Source organism: Danio rerio, chromosome 2, assembly GCF_052040795.2.
Source record: "Danio rerio strain M-AB ecotype USA chromosome 2, GRCz13ab, whole genome shotgun sequence".
In the NCBI taxonomy this organism is placed as follows: Eukaryota; Metazoa; Chordata; class Actinopteri; order Cypriniformes; family Danionidae; genus Danio; species Danio rerio.
The window spans coordinates 20,384,363-20,402,383 of NC_141022.1; the positions used below are offsets into that span (position 1 = coordinate 20,384,363).

The 18,021-nt window shown below is 35.9% G+C and overlaps 1 protein-coding gene across 22 annotated transcripts in view; it reads right to left on the reverse strand.

Moving 5' to 3' along the window:
* ptprfb (protein tyrosine phosphatase receptor type Fb) overlaps positions 1-18,021 on the reverse strand; it is a 368,772-nt gene that overhangs the window by 88,932 nt on the left and 261,819 nt on the right. For 10 of the 22 annotated variants that reach the window (NM_001083576.1, XM_087240172.1, XM_087240160.1 and 7 more), the window contains 1 exon segment: positions 10,074-10,100. The exons of the other annotated variants lie outside the window; for them this stretch is intronic. In NM_001083576.1, the coding sequence (NP_001077045.1) occupies positions 10,074-10,100 (27 nt within the window). 22 annotated transcript variants of the gene reach the window in all.

The following is an 18,021-nucleotide window of genomic DNA, read 5'->3' on the forward strand; positions in this document are numbered from 1 at the left end:
GTACAACATTGCAAAAGCACAGGCTGATTATCCACTGAACAGAGTGGTGTGAATGCAAAAGCAAACAGAAACCACTGCATTGAACAGAACATATCCATTTATGGCCTTGTTTTCACCTGATAATGAATGTGCCTTTGTCAATCTGCTCACACCAAATGGTGGAAACAAGGCTTAAAAAGTTTTAAGGATGTCCAGTTTTGCCCACTTTCAAAGCCAGTCAAAATCAAATCTGATTTAATTTTAGTGTACACACACATGTGGTTGAAAAGCTGAAAAAACAAACAAACCACACCATCTACTTTCTGAATATTGTGATAATTATAATACATTCTGTATGGTGCATAATTAATCATGTAGGTAAGTGGGTGAGTAGGATTTACCATTTGCAGGATATTGGCAGGAATTGGAGCATGCTGTTGGATACAGCAATCCAGAGAATTCCAAAAATGCTTAACAAGTGGCATGTAAATGGTGGCCAGCCTAAGACACACTTGTGCAATAGTCATGCTGTCAAATCAGCATCTTGATATGTCACACCAGTGAGGTGGATGGATTTTCTTGTGCTCACTAAAGCCATGTTCACACTGCACTTTTCGCCCAATAGACTTCCATTTAAACACATGTAGATGTGACATGACGGGAACGCAAGCTGGTGCGACAAGTTTCACAGTTTACTGCGTTGCAAAGTTCAAGCTTGGCGAACTCTAACCTGCGAAATCGCATCATGTGACAGCATGAGATCAATCAAAGATCAAAACATGAACTCTCTGTAAAGAAATGTAACATATGGCTCGCTTTTTAAAATGTCTACGCATCTTGTTAAAATCCACCCCGTTTACCAATGCCATATGACATAATTTCACATGCTCAAACTCTAGTGTGACTGTGGCATAACACAGATTTAGACAAATGTGTGAACAATGTATTGTACAGCCAATGTCCGCTCTGTGTTGGGGGGCTAACATACACTAGTATGACAACAAAATTGGAAAACTTTGCAACTATGAGAATAATGAACATTGAACGCAGTGAAGGATACATCTATGATGCCCTCAAAAAACGATCCAATGAAAAATATTGCTGGCAAAGCTAACAATTGATTTGTATGTGTCTTTTTTTGTCTTCTTGTCTGGAATGCATCTTCCAAAGGCAGTCTTTTTAAATGTTTGGATAAAATGAATAAGAAAGTTACAGGCAGCTGAGGTTGATTACAGTTGGACTTTGCAGGATAGTAAACATCAAGAGCAAGAAATGAGAAGCCCTGGTTTAACTAGTATTCCAACCAGGATAATCCAGTGTCATCCTGGCTATGATTTTCACCAAAATACAATAATTACTGCTCTATTACTACAAAAAATGATCTACTGTGGAAATTTAACAGTATAAACAAGAGTGTTTTCTTACAGTGTGTTGAAGTATTAATTGAATTCTATTTAAGTGGTCGCTCCTAAAACACATTTAGAAGCAAGCGAGCAAGTGTTTTGTAACTGTGATCCCAAGATGTAGAAGTGGCAATCTGATAACTCGCAAACAGATTATTCAATTAGCACTTTTCAAAAAGTATCTCAAGGGCTCAGCATTACGCAGTTTAACTTTCTAATTTACTCCTCATTTTCTCATTAAAAAAAATATAGAACAAAACATATTTGTAACTCTAAAATCTCCTAATAAGTTTCCACTAAATGTTTATCAAAGGTTTATCAAAACGGTTTATTGTGATGGCATTTACTTATAAACCTTTCCAAAACATTCCATGCAACTTCACTGGTTCAATTGTAATACTAAAAAATGTCAACAACAAAAAAATGTTTTTACAGTTTTTTTTCTGTGCACAAAAATGTTCCTGGAGCTTCGTATGATTAAAGTTAAACCACTGAAGTCACATGTAATGTTTTGAAAAAAATGTTGGTTCTTTTTCTGGTCTTTAAACATCTCAGGACCATTGCAGCCTATGGATGAAGAGACCGATCTCAACTCTCTAAACCATCTAAATTTGTCTTTGATCTTAAGGGGGATTGGAAAATTATGTAAGTGAGTAATTAATAACTTGCGGTTAACTAATCCTTTAACTAAACCCCTGTGAGACAATAGTGTCGTATTTTAGAAAAACTGCTTGGCAGAAAATGCTCTTAATAAGCTCCTGTGACCATTTATATTAAAGGGCACATATGATCCAAAACCAACTTTTGGAAGCTGTTTAGACAGAACTGTGTGTAGATATAGTGTGTCCACAGTCATATTAAAGTGAAATAAACACAATAAGTCTCTTTTTTTTAATTTCCTGACGTTAAAATATGATCCAAATCCCAATTATTTTCGAGGCCCACCGCATTGTGTTTTTCCACTGCAACGTACGGTTTTCCCTGCCCACCGAATTGATTGATAGGCACAATGTTTCAATAATAACATGTACAGTAAACACATGTCCATGGAAGATTTTTTTGCAAAAAAAAAAAAAAAACTGGAATTAATATATCTGTCCCAACTTTGTGATCAGCTGCATCTCAAAAATTAGATTCATAATTTTATGTTTTTAAAATTTCACAACAGCCGCATGGTGTCAGTAAACGTGCATATATGTGCGTGTACTGCAAATGGCATTTGTGTGTGACTCATCGTTTCAGAAAGGCTTGAATCCACCACAAATACATACAATAAACTTGGTGTTTTTGACTAATGAGCTGTATTTCAGCTTCATCCGAATGAAGCTCTGCCTCTGTCACTGACTGCTGTTTATCTTACTTAACGCATGATGAGACGCATGTGGGAACGGTGGGCAGGGAGAACCAGCTCTTTGCATTTAAAGCCACAGGCTACAAAAACAGCTTCACTGTTATTATACGTCAAACTGGGCATATTCTGCATTAAATAATAAATCATCTTATGGGTATTTTGAGCTGAAACTTTACAGACACACTTCGGAAACGCCCTTAAAAAAGATTATAATTAAGATAAGAGTTGTCGGGTCAAGGGTGTGATATTTTGGTATGTGGCAGATTCATTTCTAAGATTGGGATAAGATCTGGCAACACTATAGAGTCTTGACATTCATCTTTCCCTGATTTCCAGCAGAAGATAACTGTGATACCCATTTAAATAAGTCATTAACAACTATTTGTTGAGTTGATTCTGTACACACTGCATAGAATTTTGAATAATGTGTTTAAATGTAATTATGTGATTACTAAACATTAAGTGCACAGAATATAAAGATGATCTGACAACAAACAAAATGTGCTGTTTATAACGCATTAAAGTAAATTAGATTCAAATGAGGTCAGTTTTGGCAAGGAGGAATAAACCCCACACAAACTATCTGAGATCACACACTATCACACACAACCTTCAACTGTCCACAAACAGTAACTAAAGACTACTGGGGGTCACCAGGTCAGGTGTAAGTTCTCGTTTTTACATATAAATTTCCAGATTCCAGAAATCCAGTTAGCTGAGAGGCTGCCTCATAACCCTGAACCACGGGAGAGGGAGAAGTGAGCGATTTGGCGGGAGCAAGCGATTGGCTGCCGCTGAATGTTTTCCAGGCAGGTGGCAGCAGAGCAGGTGCGGTCGCTAACAGCAGGGCTCCAGAGAGACGGCAGCCAGTCTGCTGGCACAGAGATGCGGACTGAGAAATGGGGTCAGGCTTCACTGGGAGGAAAACGACACTGGTAACTGAAGTGCACCCATTTCTGCAGCTTTTTCTTAATGCTCCAAATCTAAGCAGTAAGAGGATTTACCAGCGTAGCGCAAGCCAGGCCAACTGTAGTGGCCTGTCACGCAACTATAAAAATCTTTTGAGGAAACTCAGGAACAAACACACACACACACACACACACACACACACACACACACACACACACACACACGCACACTTTTAAAAGCCGTCTGTTGTCTGCAGTTTTCTCTGTTCAGCCAAGCTTCACAGTTTTTCAACACTCATAATCCTAAAGAAGTCCCTCTGCTGGAAAGCAGGTAAAATCATTCAGCGGTTTTCTTCTTCAAATTCAGGGTCAAACCGATTGCAACTCCTCCATTAGCACCCCTTTCAGTGCTTCCATGGACTTAAAAAAAGCAAAAACTAAATAAAACTACTATTTTTTAGAGTGTGAACTTTGGGGTACACCACACAAGCCGATTGAGATTCCTGAAATGATGGAATTTGGTCAATTTCCAATTAAACTCTGCACCGGATCAACATCACAGTTGCAATGCACTCATTACATTCTGAACCAAAACTATAATGTTATGTTTAGTATGAAAACACCCAAAATCTAATGGAATTATTGATAGTCTATTAGTATTAACAATAGTCTATTGTTCATTATTAAAATGCTGTGAACATTATTTTTGTACATAAGAACTAATGAAGTTTATTACAAATTTATGTATGACTCTTGAAAAAAAAAAAAACAAGTACCTACATAATGTACAGTATAATCTAATGTACAGCTTACATTTATTGTAATTATTAAAATTGTCTTTACCACTAGAACTACAGAGGCAGTAATTTTCACCATTACATAACTTTAAAGCTAAAGTAAAACCTACATAACTATTGTACTCTGAATATCCCTAAAGATGTTTATTTCTAATTTTAACATTGGTTCTTAGTATTTCTACCTTGAATGGAAATTATTGACAGCATGCATTTAAATGCCTGCTACCTTTTCCTGTGTGCCTCTGCTGCCTAGCAACAAACATAACTTTACTTTAGAACTGATGTCTTTCAAAACATTTTCACCCTTCGGGGTATCAAGTAACTGATACAAAATAATTGTTGGCTATGTTACAAAAAACAAACAAACAAACAAACAAAAAAACAATAGTATTTAGGGTAATGACTTCTTGAAAAATGATGATTTGCATTCAAAGCTTAAATCTGAAATCTCAATCAAAGGAATTGACACAAATTCGGTTCCTTAGTCTTATGTGAACGGTCAGAATGACTGCTATGGTCATTCTAGTAGAATTTAGGTGAATCTATGTTTGTCATAACGAGCTCTATTTTACCAGTCTAGGCACAAAATCTAAAGCACATGGCGCCAAAGCATTGAGGGCATGTCTGAATCTACTTTTGCTATTTTAAGAATGGAAAAATACGCTCTGCGCACTGGCGCATGGTCTAACACGGTTGTGATTATTCTCTTAATGAGTTATGGGTGTGTTTTGAGCATAATATGCTCTAAACCAATCAGAGTCTAATCTCCCATTCCCTTTAAGAGTCACGCCATGGCACATTTGCTATTTACATGGCGGACTTTGTAAGTGGAAAAACTGAATCCTTCACTGGCAAGAAAGCAGTTAAACTGACCCTCTGCAGTGTGAGGATAAAGAACGAGACTCTTCCAGTCTGCCTCTTTACTTTCTCTTTTCCTTTTTGAACCAGCACACCTATGAGTCCACAAAGTGGTGCATTGCGCTGGTCTTGCGCTTTGTTGCGCCAGGTGTATGATCGGGTCCAATATGTCAGACTGACATCCATTCAGACCAGGGGTCCCCAAACTTTTTCATATATAGGGACACTAAACACTAAAACACTGAACACTAAACTTGATGTGAGATGTGAGATGTGGGCCAAATATATACTAAATCAAACCAAATATATCACATAGTATAACACAAAATGTTCCATGAGTAATTTCCTAATTTATTCGCTAGTATTTAAAAATAACATTGAAAAAATGCTTTAAATCATTTTAATTAACATAGTACAATTTTAACATTTTATAATAAAATTATTATTACAGTAAAAAAATAATCTCATTTACCACAATAGAGTTCAATGCTAAAAACACTAGTTGATCTGCCTTTGCCTTAATTTGCTCGCTAATGTCTTGGGCATTGCTTTTTGTCATGTGACATTTTTTACATTATAAAAGACTGATACATTTACCAACATTTAATTGAAACATTCATTTCAGTCCACTTCTTTCTTAGCTCAGCAATAATAAAAAAAGAGGTTACGTTCAAAAATCGAAATACTTAATGATCTCTGTCAAAGGCTTTTGCCCCAACCACATCATCATCATTCTCTTTTGAGAGAGGATGGTGAGCCAAATCAAAGATTACGGGCCCTGCTTTGGGCATCTTTGATTTAGACTAATGACTAACATTTTTTTTTTAAGGAGTTACAATTTTTATTAAGCAAATGTGCTATTTTAAAAAGATGTGTTTTATATACAGGTTGGTCTTTACAAGCTGTACAGTATTTACAAAGTATCAGTTCAAAAAAAGCAACAACTATTTTCAACACCCATAATGTAAGGTAAGAAATGTTTTCGAGCACATAGAATGATTTCTTAATGCCATGTGACAAAGACAGAAATAATGATGCTGTAAATTAAGCTTTGACCTCACAGTAATTCATAACATTTAAAATATAATAAAAAACTATAATATTATCTCCTATTGTTACTGGTTTACTGTAATTTTGATCAAGTAAAAGCAACCTTGTAATCTTGCTAACCTTAAAGGAAAAACTATCAGCTCAAAACTACTTAAATCAGCCAATACCACCTCTCAGTTTCTATAAACATCTCTTTTTTTCTCTCTAGTAAAGTGTGGTCTGTCTGTACACGTACTGTATTTCTCATCTCAGCATGAGAGAGGGTTTATTTTTCAGAAAATATTCTACTTTCTGGCTCTTCAAGGAATATTCAACAACAGCGCTCTAATAGTGATGCTCTTTGTGATACGTGTGTGTGATTATGTGTGTGTGTGAGTGAATAACAGGTACTTGCTATGCTAGAAGTCATTAGTGCAGTCATTACACTGTCAGTGAAATGTGCTCTCAGGGGCCAGACCTTTAGAGCACGCGCCATCATTACCATTAGTAAATACAGTGCATTAGTGGGTGACCTTCAGTATAATGCTAAAAATGCTGCAATTTGTTCTGGTCTTTTCGGGGTGTGTATGTGTGTACGAGTTGGGAGTGTGTTTGCAACAATGCACAAAAAATGCTCCAAACTGCTGTCCTGCTGATTGTGCATTTCCCATCTGTTTTTCTACAAGCCGCTTGGTCCAAATTCATATTAAAGAAACACTCCATGTTTTTTTATTTATTTATTTTTGGAAACAGGTTCATTTTAACTCTCTTAGACTTGAGAAACAGTTGCGCTTTACCATTTTTTAATCAAATCAGCTGATTCCAGGAGCACCTTTAGCTTAGCTTAGCGTGATCATTAAATGGGATTAGACCATTAGCATTATCTTTTGATAATTTTCCTATTTAAAGCTTTATTTGTCCTATTTGACTTATTCAGTTAATTATTAGTTTGTGAATAAATGAGTTTGCGATTAGTTTGTGAATGGATCATCGTTATGAATGACTCACAGCAGCATCCTATTGTAATATTTTATTTACATTGTTTGCTGATTTTATTCGACAAAATTAGCATAAGCCTAAATTTTAGCGTGAGTTGGTACTACTTTGCCTTGTGGTCAGTCAGTGCAGTAAGAGACTGTATTATCATTAATACTTGTTTAGCACAAAAGTTCGTAATATACAAAATTATAAAAAACAAAATCGTACCAATGAAATGTTCTGCCTTAGAGCTTTGTTTTCTTTGTTTGCTCATTACTACATCTTACACCACGCTGTAAAAATGCTGGGATGCTATTCACGCACGTTCAGGGTCCGTATGCGATATCTATTGTACTGTATATATCTATGAAACAACAAATTAAAAACTTTAAAACCTATATAGCGCCATATCATGTGTATTATCTTTAAAAATTGAAATTGCTGTTTTTTCTATGAAGAAGTCAACTAGAATCTGCAGTAAACCTTGTTTGTGACCAGTTATCTTACTTGCCTGACTTATAATTTGCGATAATTCCTTCTTCTGTTTAAGTGTTGTGCTACCAAACCATGAGACAATATTATATGTGAGAACACTCTCTATTAATGACCTGTATGCCATGTTTAAAGTCTGTGCACTAACATTAAAACTTCTCTACTTGTGGAGGAGACCGAGGCGCTGACTTGTTTTCTTATAAACAGCCTCTACATTATTATCCAAATTCAATTGTCAATAATAATTGTGCCTAGATACTTAAAATTTCAGACCAGGGGTCTGTTCTTCATACCTGGATTACTCAATTAGCTGGATTTGGATATTGACGATTTGACACGATCCAGGATCGTTCAGTTCTTCAAAACTCATTTGAGACTTGTTGTCCTAGCAACAGTTCTGCTAGCTCAAACCTGCTTGGGAGCAGGTTCAATTCATATAAACATGATTAGATCGGTCAGTTCAAGCAAACATAATACTGAAAGTATGTACCGAATGCTGATAATCTAATTGGGAAAATAGTAAATATATTTATATATTTTAACTGAGTATATAAGTTAAAAAATATTATTAAAACTTATGCAATCTGCATGGCAAAATAAAAGTACAAAGACTGCCACCTAGTGGTTCAAAGAGAAAATGTATTGATATGGTCTTTATGAAATGCTTACATGCAGAATTTTTGACTTTAAAAAAATATATATATGGATAATAATTTATGCAGTCAAGCATGTGTTTTGACTGCTAATATGCCGGTGATTGACACCTTTACGGATATCAAAATGCTTTATTGATGCAAAATAATTTATACAGTTATTACTTACGCCTATTAAAAAAAAACTTGAGTAGGTCTAGGCTACAACAATAAAGAAAATCTTCTCTAAATGTAGAACTAAACACATTGACATGCATTGAAATACATGATGAATACTCTTTACACATGAGGGTGTAAGCCTGCAGCTCGCAACAAATATGGAAAGTTATTGAGTATCATATTTAACAAACGTTTTACTGCTAATTGTATGTAATTTTGCTCACATGGATAATTGAATATTATTAAGATGATGTCATTACGCTGATGTGCCGCCAGCCAATCGTTGCATTGCTGATCATGAATTTTTGGATCGATAGATCTGTCCTTTACAACACACGCAGCGATCTCAGATCAGTTCATCCAGACAGTTTAATCTGATTGAACTTGTTAGAAAATCCAAATTAGCGAGAGGTCAGTTATCAAGATAAAAAACATCCAGGATCTGTCAAATCATCTTAGATCATTTAAGCGAGGTACGATGAACGGACCCCTACTTCCATTTATGATGGCATGTTGTTACGAAATCTAGTATCTTCTGCTCTTGCTTGACTTCCCAGACATAGCTCTTTTGTTTTTCCAATATTAAGATGTAATGAATTTTTGCCTAACCAATCTGTGACACTATTAATATATTTATTTTAAAATATAAGGAGCTATTTATTATGTAGAGACATCAGGTACTAAAACCAACAGAAAAAAAAAAAGTTGCTATTTTCCAAGTCAATATAGTTGGGAACTATACTCTCATTTGGATGTAATGGTTTAGAAATTTGATGTAATGCTCAATAAAATGTACGATGTATTGCTCATTCGATGTAATGTTCAAGAAAAACCATGTACAATGTTATTACGCAGCACTGTTACCTAGTTGTGAACTATTTTTAAACACTGCGTAATTTCATTATTAAAGTTTTTTTTTTGAGTGATATACTAATGGTCTAATCTGATTCAATGATTTATGCTAAGCTAAGCTAAAAGGTGCTTAAAAGTTCAGCTGAATAGATGCAACATTGTAAAACTGTTGTCAAATCTGAATAATGGAGTGTTCCTTTAAGCACAAAGAAGAAGTTCAATCAAACTGTTAAAGGGATAGTTCACCCAAATCTGAAAATGTACTCATCCTTTACATGTTCCAAACCAATTTGACTTTCTTACTTCCATTAAAGACTAAAGAAGATATTTTAAAGGAAGCTTAAAATCCGTAGTCATTGACTTACATAGTATTTTTTTTCCTACTATGGAAGTCAATGGGTCAAGATTTGGATCCACTTGAGGATGAGTAATTAGTGAGAAAAAGTTTCATTTTTGGGTGAACTATCCTTTTAATGCCTCCTTAAAAGGCGAAACAAAGGGGGAAATGTTAGTGAGAGAAGCATAGAAAAAGCGATAGATGAACACACAAACAAAGCATAGCATCCCTGCAGGCCCAATGCTTCAAACCACCTGCTCACACTTGAGTTACTCACATATTCCGTAGACTCTTCAATTTTCCACTGATGGAAAACACATGACAGATGAGAGGGGGAAAAATGAATCAGAGATGGCACTACTGGGGAGAAAAAAAAGCATCGCTACCTTTTTTTTCTCTCATCTACTGATGAACACAGAGCGTTAACAGTGACATGCTACAGAGACAGAGGAAAGGGGTGGAGGAGGACAGATGACAATATTTCACATTCGACACAGTGCTGCATAATGTCAGGTAAAAGAAGCAGTGGTATGTACTGCTAACAAAGGCGAGGTGCTTCGTTCCGTTGCTCTGTGGGAGAAAGAAATGACAACTATTGCACCACTTACACCTGGTGCAAGAACGTTTTAGTCTCAGCATGGTGGCAAACATTGCAATTCGCAGACACTTACCTGGACTGCATTCAGTACAGAGCTGATAACTGACCCCCAAAAAGACATATTGTACAATTCAAAACATTTGATACAAATGCACTGCTTGGTTACCCATGTATAGTATAAGCAACTTTGACAATATAAACAGTATCATATTGGTTATCAGATGGTCATAATGATTCATTTAGGAGTATTGGTTGATATTGTAATTGCGCAGCTCAATTTCTTTATTATTATGTTTTAGATCTCTTTTAGCTAACAAGTCTAAAAACCGTGCTGTATAGGTGATTTGGGTAAGCTAAAATTGCCCATAGTGTATGTGTGTGAATGAGTGTATGAATTGTTCCCAGTAATGGGTTGCAGTTTCCACATCCGTTGCGTAAAACATATGCTGGATAAGTTGGCGGTTCAGTCCGCTGTGGGGACCAAGCCGAAAATGAATAAATGAATGATTAAATGAAACTTTTAGCATTTAGACTGACTGATTCAAAGTTCTTTTAAATAACGTGTTCAATTAAATAATGCATTCTGTAAAATCCCGAGCTCACAGATTGCAGTTGTCAGGTGTGGCATAAAAATATTAATAATATTGCACAAGTCAATCTTTTTTAATGGAATCTTGTTTCTATCATGGAATAAAAAAGTTTAACAGAGAAAAATGCAAATGTTACCCCTCAAAATTCGAATGCAATTGTGAGATCTTGTAATTCTCAAAATCTGAGAAAACTCAATAAAATCAGAATTTCATTCTCAGAATGAATTTTTGAATCTCACAATTCAGAATTTTTATCTGGCAGTAGGGCTGCACGATATTGTAAATATCTGATATTGGGATTTTTTTTTTGGGATAAATATTGCAATATGAATACAGTTTAACAAGATATTTTGAACAGTACTATTTGGCGGTTTTCTGGGGAGTTAAATAATATTTAATTAGAGAAATAAAATAATCACAATTCCAAAAAAAAAAAAAAAAAAGGATTATCTTTATCTTGTTTCTAGTCCAGATATTTCAAAAAATTCTTAGACCAAGTAAAACTATTGTTTAATCTTCACCGTCAGAGGAAAAAAGTGAAAATTATGAGTTTTATTTGTTTGTTTTAAAGTAATTATCTTACTAGTGGGGTAAGTGAAAAAATCTTGTTTTCGCTCGTTTTTTTTGGAAAAATCATTTACATTTCATATGAATACAGCGATTAAATACAACTCTGTAGCTCCTGGTCAACTATAATTCAGACTCTTTGCTGTGACTATTGCGAATTGATATCGATGCTGAAATGAAATATTGTGCAGCAATATCTGGCAGTGACTTTAATAGTCGTGACATATCTGATATAAACAGATTTTCCTCCTAAAATTTGATCTCACCTTTACATCTCTCACATTTACACACAATTTGGTCTCTGCTGGCTAATAGTGACAATACACATTGATTGACGTATTCTGACAAACATCCACTAAAGTGAATTCCTCACATTGTCCAAACTAAATATTCTAAAAAGTTTTTAATTTAAACAAGACACTGTCATAATAATGTATAACGTCTTTGTTTCTTATGTATAATAATCTTATGAAGGCGAGAACGCCTATTTCTTGGTGCGAATGTCTTGGTGGTGTTGAGCAGGAAATCCCATTATCTCCATCACACCGCTAGCTTGATAACATCCAAATGTACTGACAAAAACTGCAGCCCTCTCTCAAAAAAAGTCACGTGGAGCGAAAATCCAGCACAGAGCCAACCCAAACAGAGCTGATATTCCTATTCAGAAAGAAAAAAATAACGGAAATTGTTCCTTTCTAACACAGAATCTGCAAAGAGCAGCGAAGCACATCACAAATTCAGACAACCATCACACTGTAATTTTCTATATTAGATCATTCTGCAAACATTCATCCATATCCTATAATTGCTTCTCATGATGGAGCTGATGTAGTTCTATCTGTGTGTATATTGCATAACAATACCATTAGCAGACTATGTGGAAGCCAAGGTTTGCCTAACACATCGTTTTCCACACACAAACCTCACACAGCCGATCTTTTATGATACCTACTGGCAAGTGTGGTGCCTTGTTAGCTCGCCAAGGGAATCTCATTGGTGGATTTAAAGCATCTAACATCATTCAAGAATCCACCAGCTTTGCCCAGGGCATGCCTTCCCAAAAGTCTGGTTACAATGACTTTACCCTGGGCACGGCTGCCTGCAGGCCCAACCGACCGTCATTACCTTTCACGGCAAGGTGCTGAAGTCATGCTGGTAAGTTGAGCAGAAAGTGTAGAGGCTGAAACATTGATCAGATATAATGGGCCGGAGAGCGCTTCTAACCCTTCAGGTCTGCACTTAAGAACTGTACTTCAATCATGTAGTCATCATTGTTTTGCTGCATTCACTTACTTCTCTACGGACTCCCTCTGAATTGCTGCTTTTAACAGTCCTATTAATCGTACGCTGTAGAAACCAACATGCACTTAGCGCACACTCACACAAGTGCATCAAAAGGGAACCAAAACCACAACTGTTCCTTCCTTTGGTGAACAAACATCACCAAAAAATCCCACCGAAGCACCAACATAAGAAATGTGCGCTTAAATAAACACAACCAACCTCTTTGAGCTCGAGTTAATGAGACATTTTTTTCCCGCTTATCTGCTTTTCTAATGGCTTGTTGTTTTCCACGTGCCACTTTAGCCTCCGTTAAACGCACAGGCCTTTGCTTTCACAAAAATTATCTCCTCAGAATCGTTCTCTTTGAATCCTAGATGAATAAATTAGCCTACTTTATTAAAATGCTTCAGAGAGCAGAAAAAGCAGGTCAGAACTGATAGGAATCTTCAGCTGGAGCCAAATGCGGCAATTTTCAGAAAGGATATTAAAATAGTAATGGAAGTCTGCGTTTGTCAGATAGACCCAGTTGGAGAACAAGAGATGAAAGGAGAAGATGGTGCTGATAATAATCAGGGGAAATAAAGGGCTCTTCTCTCTCTTCTTCATCTGCCACTGGGCCCACCAGGGCCGGAGTGACCCCCTCAGAGCTGGTCCTGTATGTATCTCACATTTAATCTTTAGCCATAAAGCAGATGCTTGCATGTTGTAAAAGGTGCAGTATGTAGGTTTGACACCTAGTGGTTGAACTAGGTGTAACGGAGGCCAGCTAGCAAAGTGCTATGCAGGTAAACCTCACTCCTCTGATCTCAAAAGGTGCTCTAGTGACAGATGCTAGAGGCCATGGTGTTTAGCCTCCTTGTTAGATAAACCAACTCCCATGCAAAGAATCGCTGATTAAATCCCAGCTTAAACTGGGTTGGGTGCAGTAGGACTGGTGGGTTACATAGGCATTGCAGTTCAAATTCAAAACACTGGAGTACAACTCCAAGCAAATGCAGGTTTCCAGGTTGATGACATTAAAAGGAGTAAGTAAGAGGGAACTTTCTACTGTAAGCTGATCAGCACATGTTTATGATTGCAAAATTTATATTATTTGCCCATTAAAAATCACTTCATGTGTATTTTTCTGACTCTGAATCTGTATCCCATTTCGCAGACACACATACGGTCCTGGTCCTCCAGAAGTCCATTTTCGGCAACATGCGCATATATTGAGGCAGCCTTCATGACTGAAATGTAATACAATTTGGGATGCTGAAATATAATTTGTATAAACTGCCAGTGGCTGGGTTATAAAGAAGAATAAACAACTTTAGCATAGTTTTTCAGATAAAGAAGTATGTTTTCTTAGCATGTTTCTTAAATATCATTCAAAAACCTACATACAGCACCTTTAAAGAGTTGCACCAGTTAGTCAAGCTGAAAACACACTCCAATTCAATTTTCTTTTTTTTTTTTGTATAAATGTATTCGATTCAAACCATACATATTTTGTCCAGACATATTTTGTCTTCCATCTCAGGTACACTAAAAGCCGTACAACCCCAGCACCAATCTCTTGTTACATCTGTCATTTCCTCTATCCCTCTTCAATCCTACACCCACAACTAATGCAACAGGATCCTAACCAAACAGCGCAGAAGAGTGACAGCTGTAATTGTAGGCGACTCTTGTGCGGATTTATTGGTGATTTTTCATGGAAAGGTTGACAGGCCTCTCCAACGGCCACTTGCAGGGCTCTCGTGGCACAGTGGAATGGATCAATTAACTCAATCTCTTGGTTAAATTTAGATCCGGAATGAGGGTTGTGTGTGGGTTCCCAGTCTGGCCCTGTTTGAAAGGAAAATGCATTTAACCCACCCACAGACAAACAAGTGATCGCTGGTTTCCTGGCCTTTCGACTGAGGCCAGAGAGGCAGATGAGAGAAAAGCTTCTCAAGTTGCTTTAAGTGAGATAAATGCTGGGTTTGGACTGTGACACGGTCACAATAAGAAAAATGTCATTCGCTTATTGTTTTTTAATATACACTATCAGGAATATATACACAAGCTGTCTTGGTGCTTTAAAAAGAGTACAGTATGTGTTTGTACCTAAAAATGCGACTAAAACACTCATGGTGTATGTAGCACAGTTTTATTTTTAGCAATAGCCAAAAATATATTGTATGGTTCAAAATTATAATTTTTTTAAATAAGTAAAGATCATGTTCCATAAAGATGTTTTGTAAATTAAAAACAAACCTGACACTTATGAATGGTTTTGTGGTCCAGGGTCACATATCGGTATCATATTAACCTTATTCAAAAATGCAGAAGTGTGCTCGTTTTTGTGATTGTTTTAGAACTTGCGATTCAGTTGCCTATGAGAGAAATAACTAGGAATCATAAACAGCAAAAAATGATCAAACTACTTGCGCAACAAACAAAAAGTGTGTACATGACTATACAGACAAAGGAGAATAATATAATAAGAAAATATCAGTTTGCAACATCAAGCAGTGTAACAAGCTGTTTTTAACGTCTAAAAATGTAAATTAATTAGACCGGAAGTCTTGAGCCGAACAGATCAACATTGCTGCGCCTGCTTGTATGAAAAAATAAGGTAAATAGGTAAAAATTATAGCCTGTAAAGTACAAAAGTACACCTTTTGAAATGATACCTTGTACATCATAATACTTTAATGTACTCTACTTTTTAACCAAAATATATTACATGGCTGTACGGAATAGCTGATTCTGATTAGTCTGTCACGACATTCCAAAATATTTTATTTCCAGATAACATCGTCTGAATAACACACGCTCATCTGAGAATATCGAATCATCATGACCGTCATTGAATACTGTGGCTGAATAATACATAGGTTAGTGTATGCTCCATTCAGCCATTATGTTTCTGTCAGCTTTGGATTTAATTAAAGAACTAATAAAATATTATGTATCAGAACATTGTGTTAATTTTTTACAATTTGTGGCAAATAGCTGTGTATTAAATGGGATAAAGTACATACGAGTGGTTGTTATCTTAGAATAAAGCCATTCGGGTTTATACTGTACAACAACTATACTTTATCCTTTACTAAATCAAAATCTAAATACAGTAGTTATGTAAATGTCATTTTTTAGGCAATTAAGTTGATGTTATTGACAATGCATTATTGTAATTAAAATGTTATACATGGTCCTTTCCGTAAAATAACAGCTCTGTGGTGATTAACTGTGGTGAATAACCAAGTCCCCACCCCACATTTTTTTCTTTTCAATAATGCTTAATTACAATCCACACCACAAAGAGGAAGAGTTTCCATTTAAATGGAACTTTTACAGTTGCAATTGATGGCAGGGTGTGTATTTTGTATCATGTTGATATGATTAAAAAATATATAATTCAACAAAAACAATCTGAGTTGTCAATGTGTAGATAGCTGGTGAGTTTTAATGTTCATAGGTGGCTTAGCCGTTAGGGTTTGAATTGGTTCAGTAATGCATACTAAGAGCAAATGAAAAACATTACACACACTCATGCTCTCCTCTGAGATGTTTAAAGAGCCCATCCATGCAGAAGACCATGCTCTTAGAGCCAGAGAGTCTCAAAAGGTGGTAGAGAAACAGCACATATTAAAAATGAACAACTGGCAACCCCCAGAAGAACAAAAATGGATGTCTTGAGAAATCCGGATCTTTTTGTCAAGACAAAAAAAGCACTACAAGCCATTTATCAAAGCAACTCGGCAACCACCCTGCCAAACCATTAGTGTTACACAATACACAATGGATTTTCATCACTTCTCTGACATGTTTTCTCCCTTCTTCACCAGCTCTCCCTGGCCAATTACATCCCAAAGAGCAAAGCAACAACGCTTTCTATTTTTCCACGAGCAAGAGTCAAAGAATGAAGAAAGATGTAGACATAAACGGAACAAGAGTCTTATGATACATCTTCAATGTCTGAGAGAAAATAGAGACACAAGGTGAAAGTAAACAGGCTTGTATTGTGTCTAAAGAATCTGATATTTACAAATGTGTCTCAGCAAGTCTTGTAAATGTTTTTTTTCTTTCTTCCTGGTGACAATGACGGCAAATGAGTCACGTCCTGGGACAAAACATCACTGTTCGCAGTAAATGAGTCAACAACACATCAGATGCCATGGCAGATGAAGAGAATGTTGTTTTCCAAACAGGGAGAGAGGTAAAGCGCAGGTGTCCTTGTGTTGTGAGAGCAAAGAGGTCAACAGCAGTTCACCTGACAGATACTGTAAACAAAAGCTGTCTATTGTTTTTTGTGTCACCGATGGAGGCTAGATGAAATAAAAAAGCTGAAAAACTCACAACAAAGGTGTCTTGTGTGCTGTCGAAAACATTCGGAAGCGCTGACCTTGTGACATTAAACAAAGTTTACAAGTTTGGACTTGTTTAGAGGTGTTACAGATTACAGACTCTGGACAGACAAAACATAAACTTCACCACAAGCCCCAGAGACAAAGGTCACAAAGACAATTCAAGCTCAGCGCAAGGGATTTTACTGAATATTTCATTGCTGAATACACTCATATTTCCACTAATATATTCTGGCTGATGCAGTGATATGAATAATTAGAATCTAATTTAATAATTCAGAAAAACAATAAAAAAAAAAAAAAAAAAAAAACGATGTTCTATTGGCTGTTAAATGATGACCTAGACACACTGCAATAACTGCTTTTCCTTTCTATTTCAAGTCCGATTATCAATTTTTTTTTATTCAAGAAGCTTTTTTATATGTGTAAAAAGTGTTTTGTTAATAAAATAATCAGCAGTCAAAATGAAATAATCTTTATCTTCTCTTTAAACAAGCTAAATAATCTGCCAATGGGATACTTAAAATATTATATTTATATGCTTGGAAATAAGAATATTTTACTTACTTTATTGGCAGATTATTTTGCTTTTTTTAAAGGAAAACTAAATTAATTGTGACTTATTGTTTCTGAAAATGTATATTTTATATACAGCACACACTTTCAGAAATAAAGGTACAGGAGCTGTCACTGGGGAAGAAACATTTTAAAAGATTCATATTTGTACCCAAATAGTCCACAGTGCACTCTCAGAAATAAAGGGGTGGTACCTTTTCAAAAGGTAACTCCAAGGTGCATATTAGTACCCAAAAAAGTACAAAAGTGTTCCTTTTAAAATTGTTAGGTACT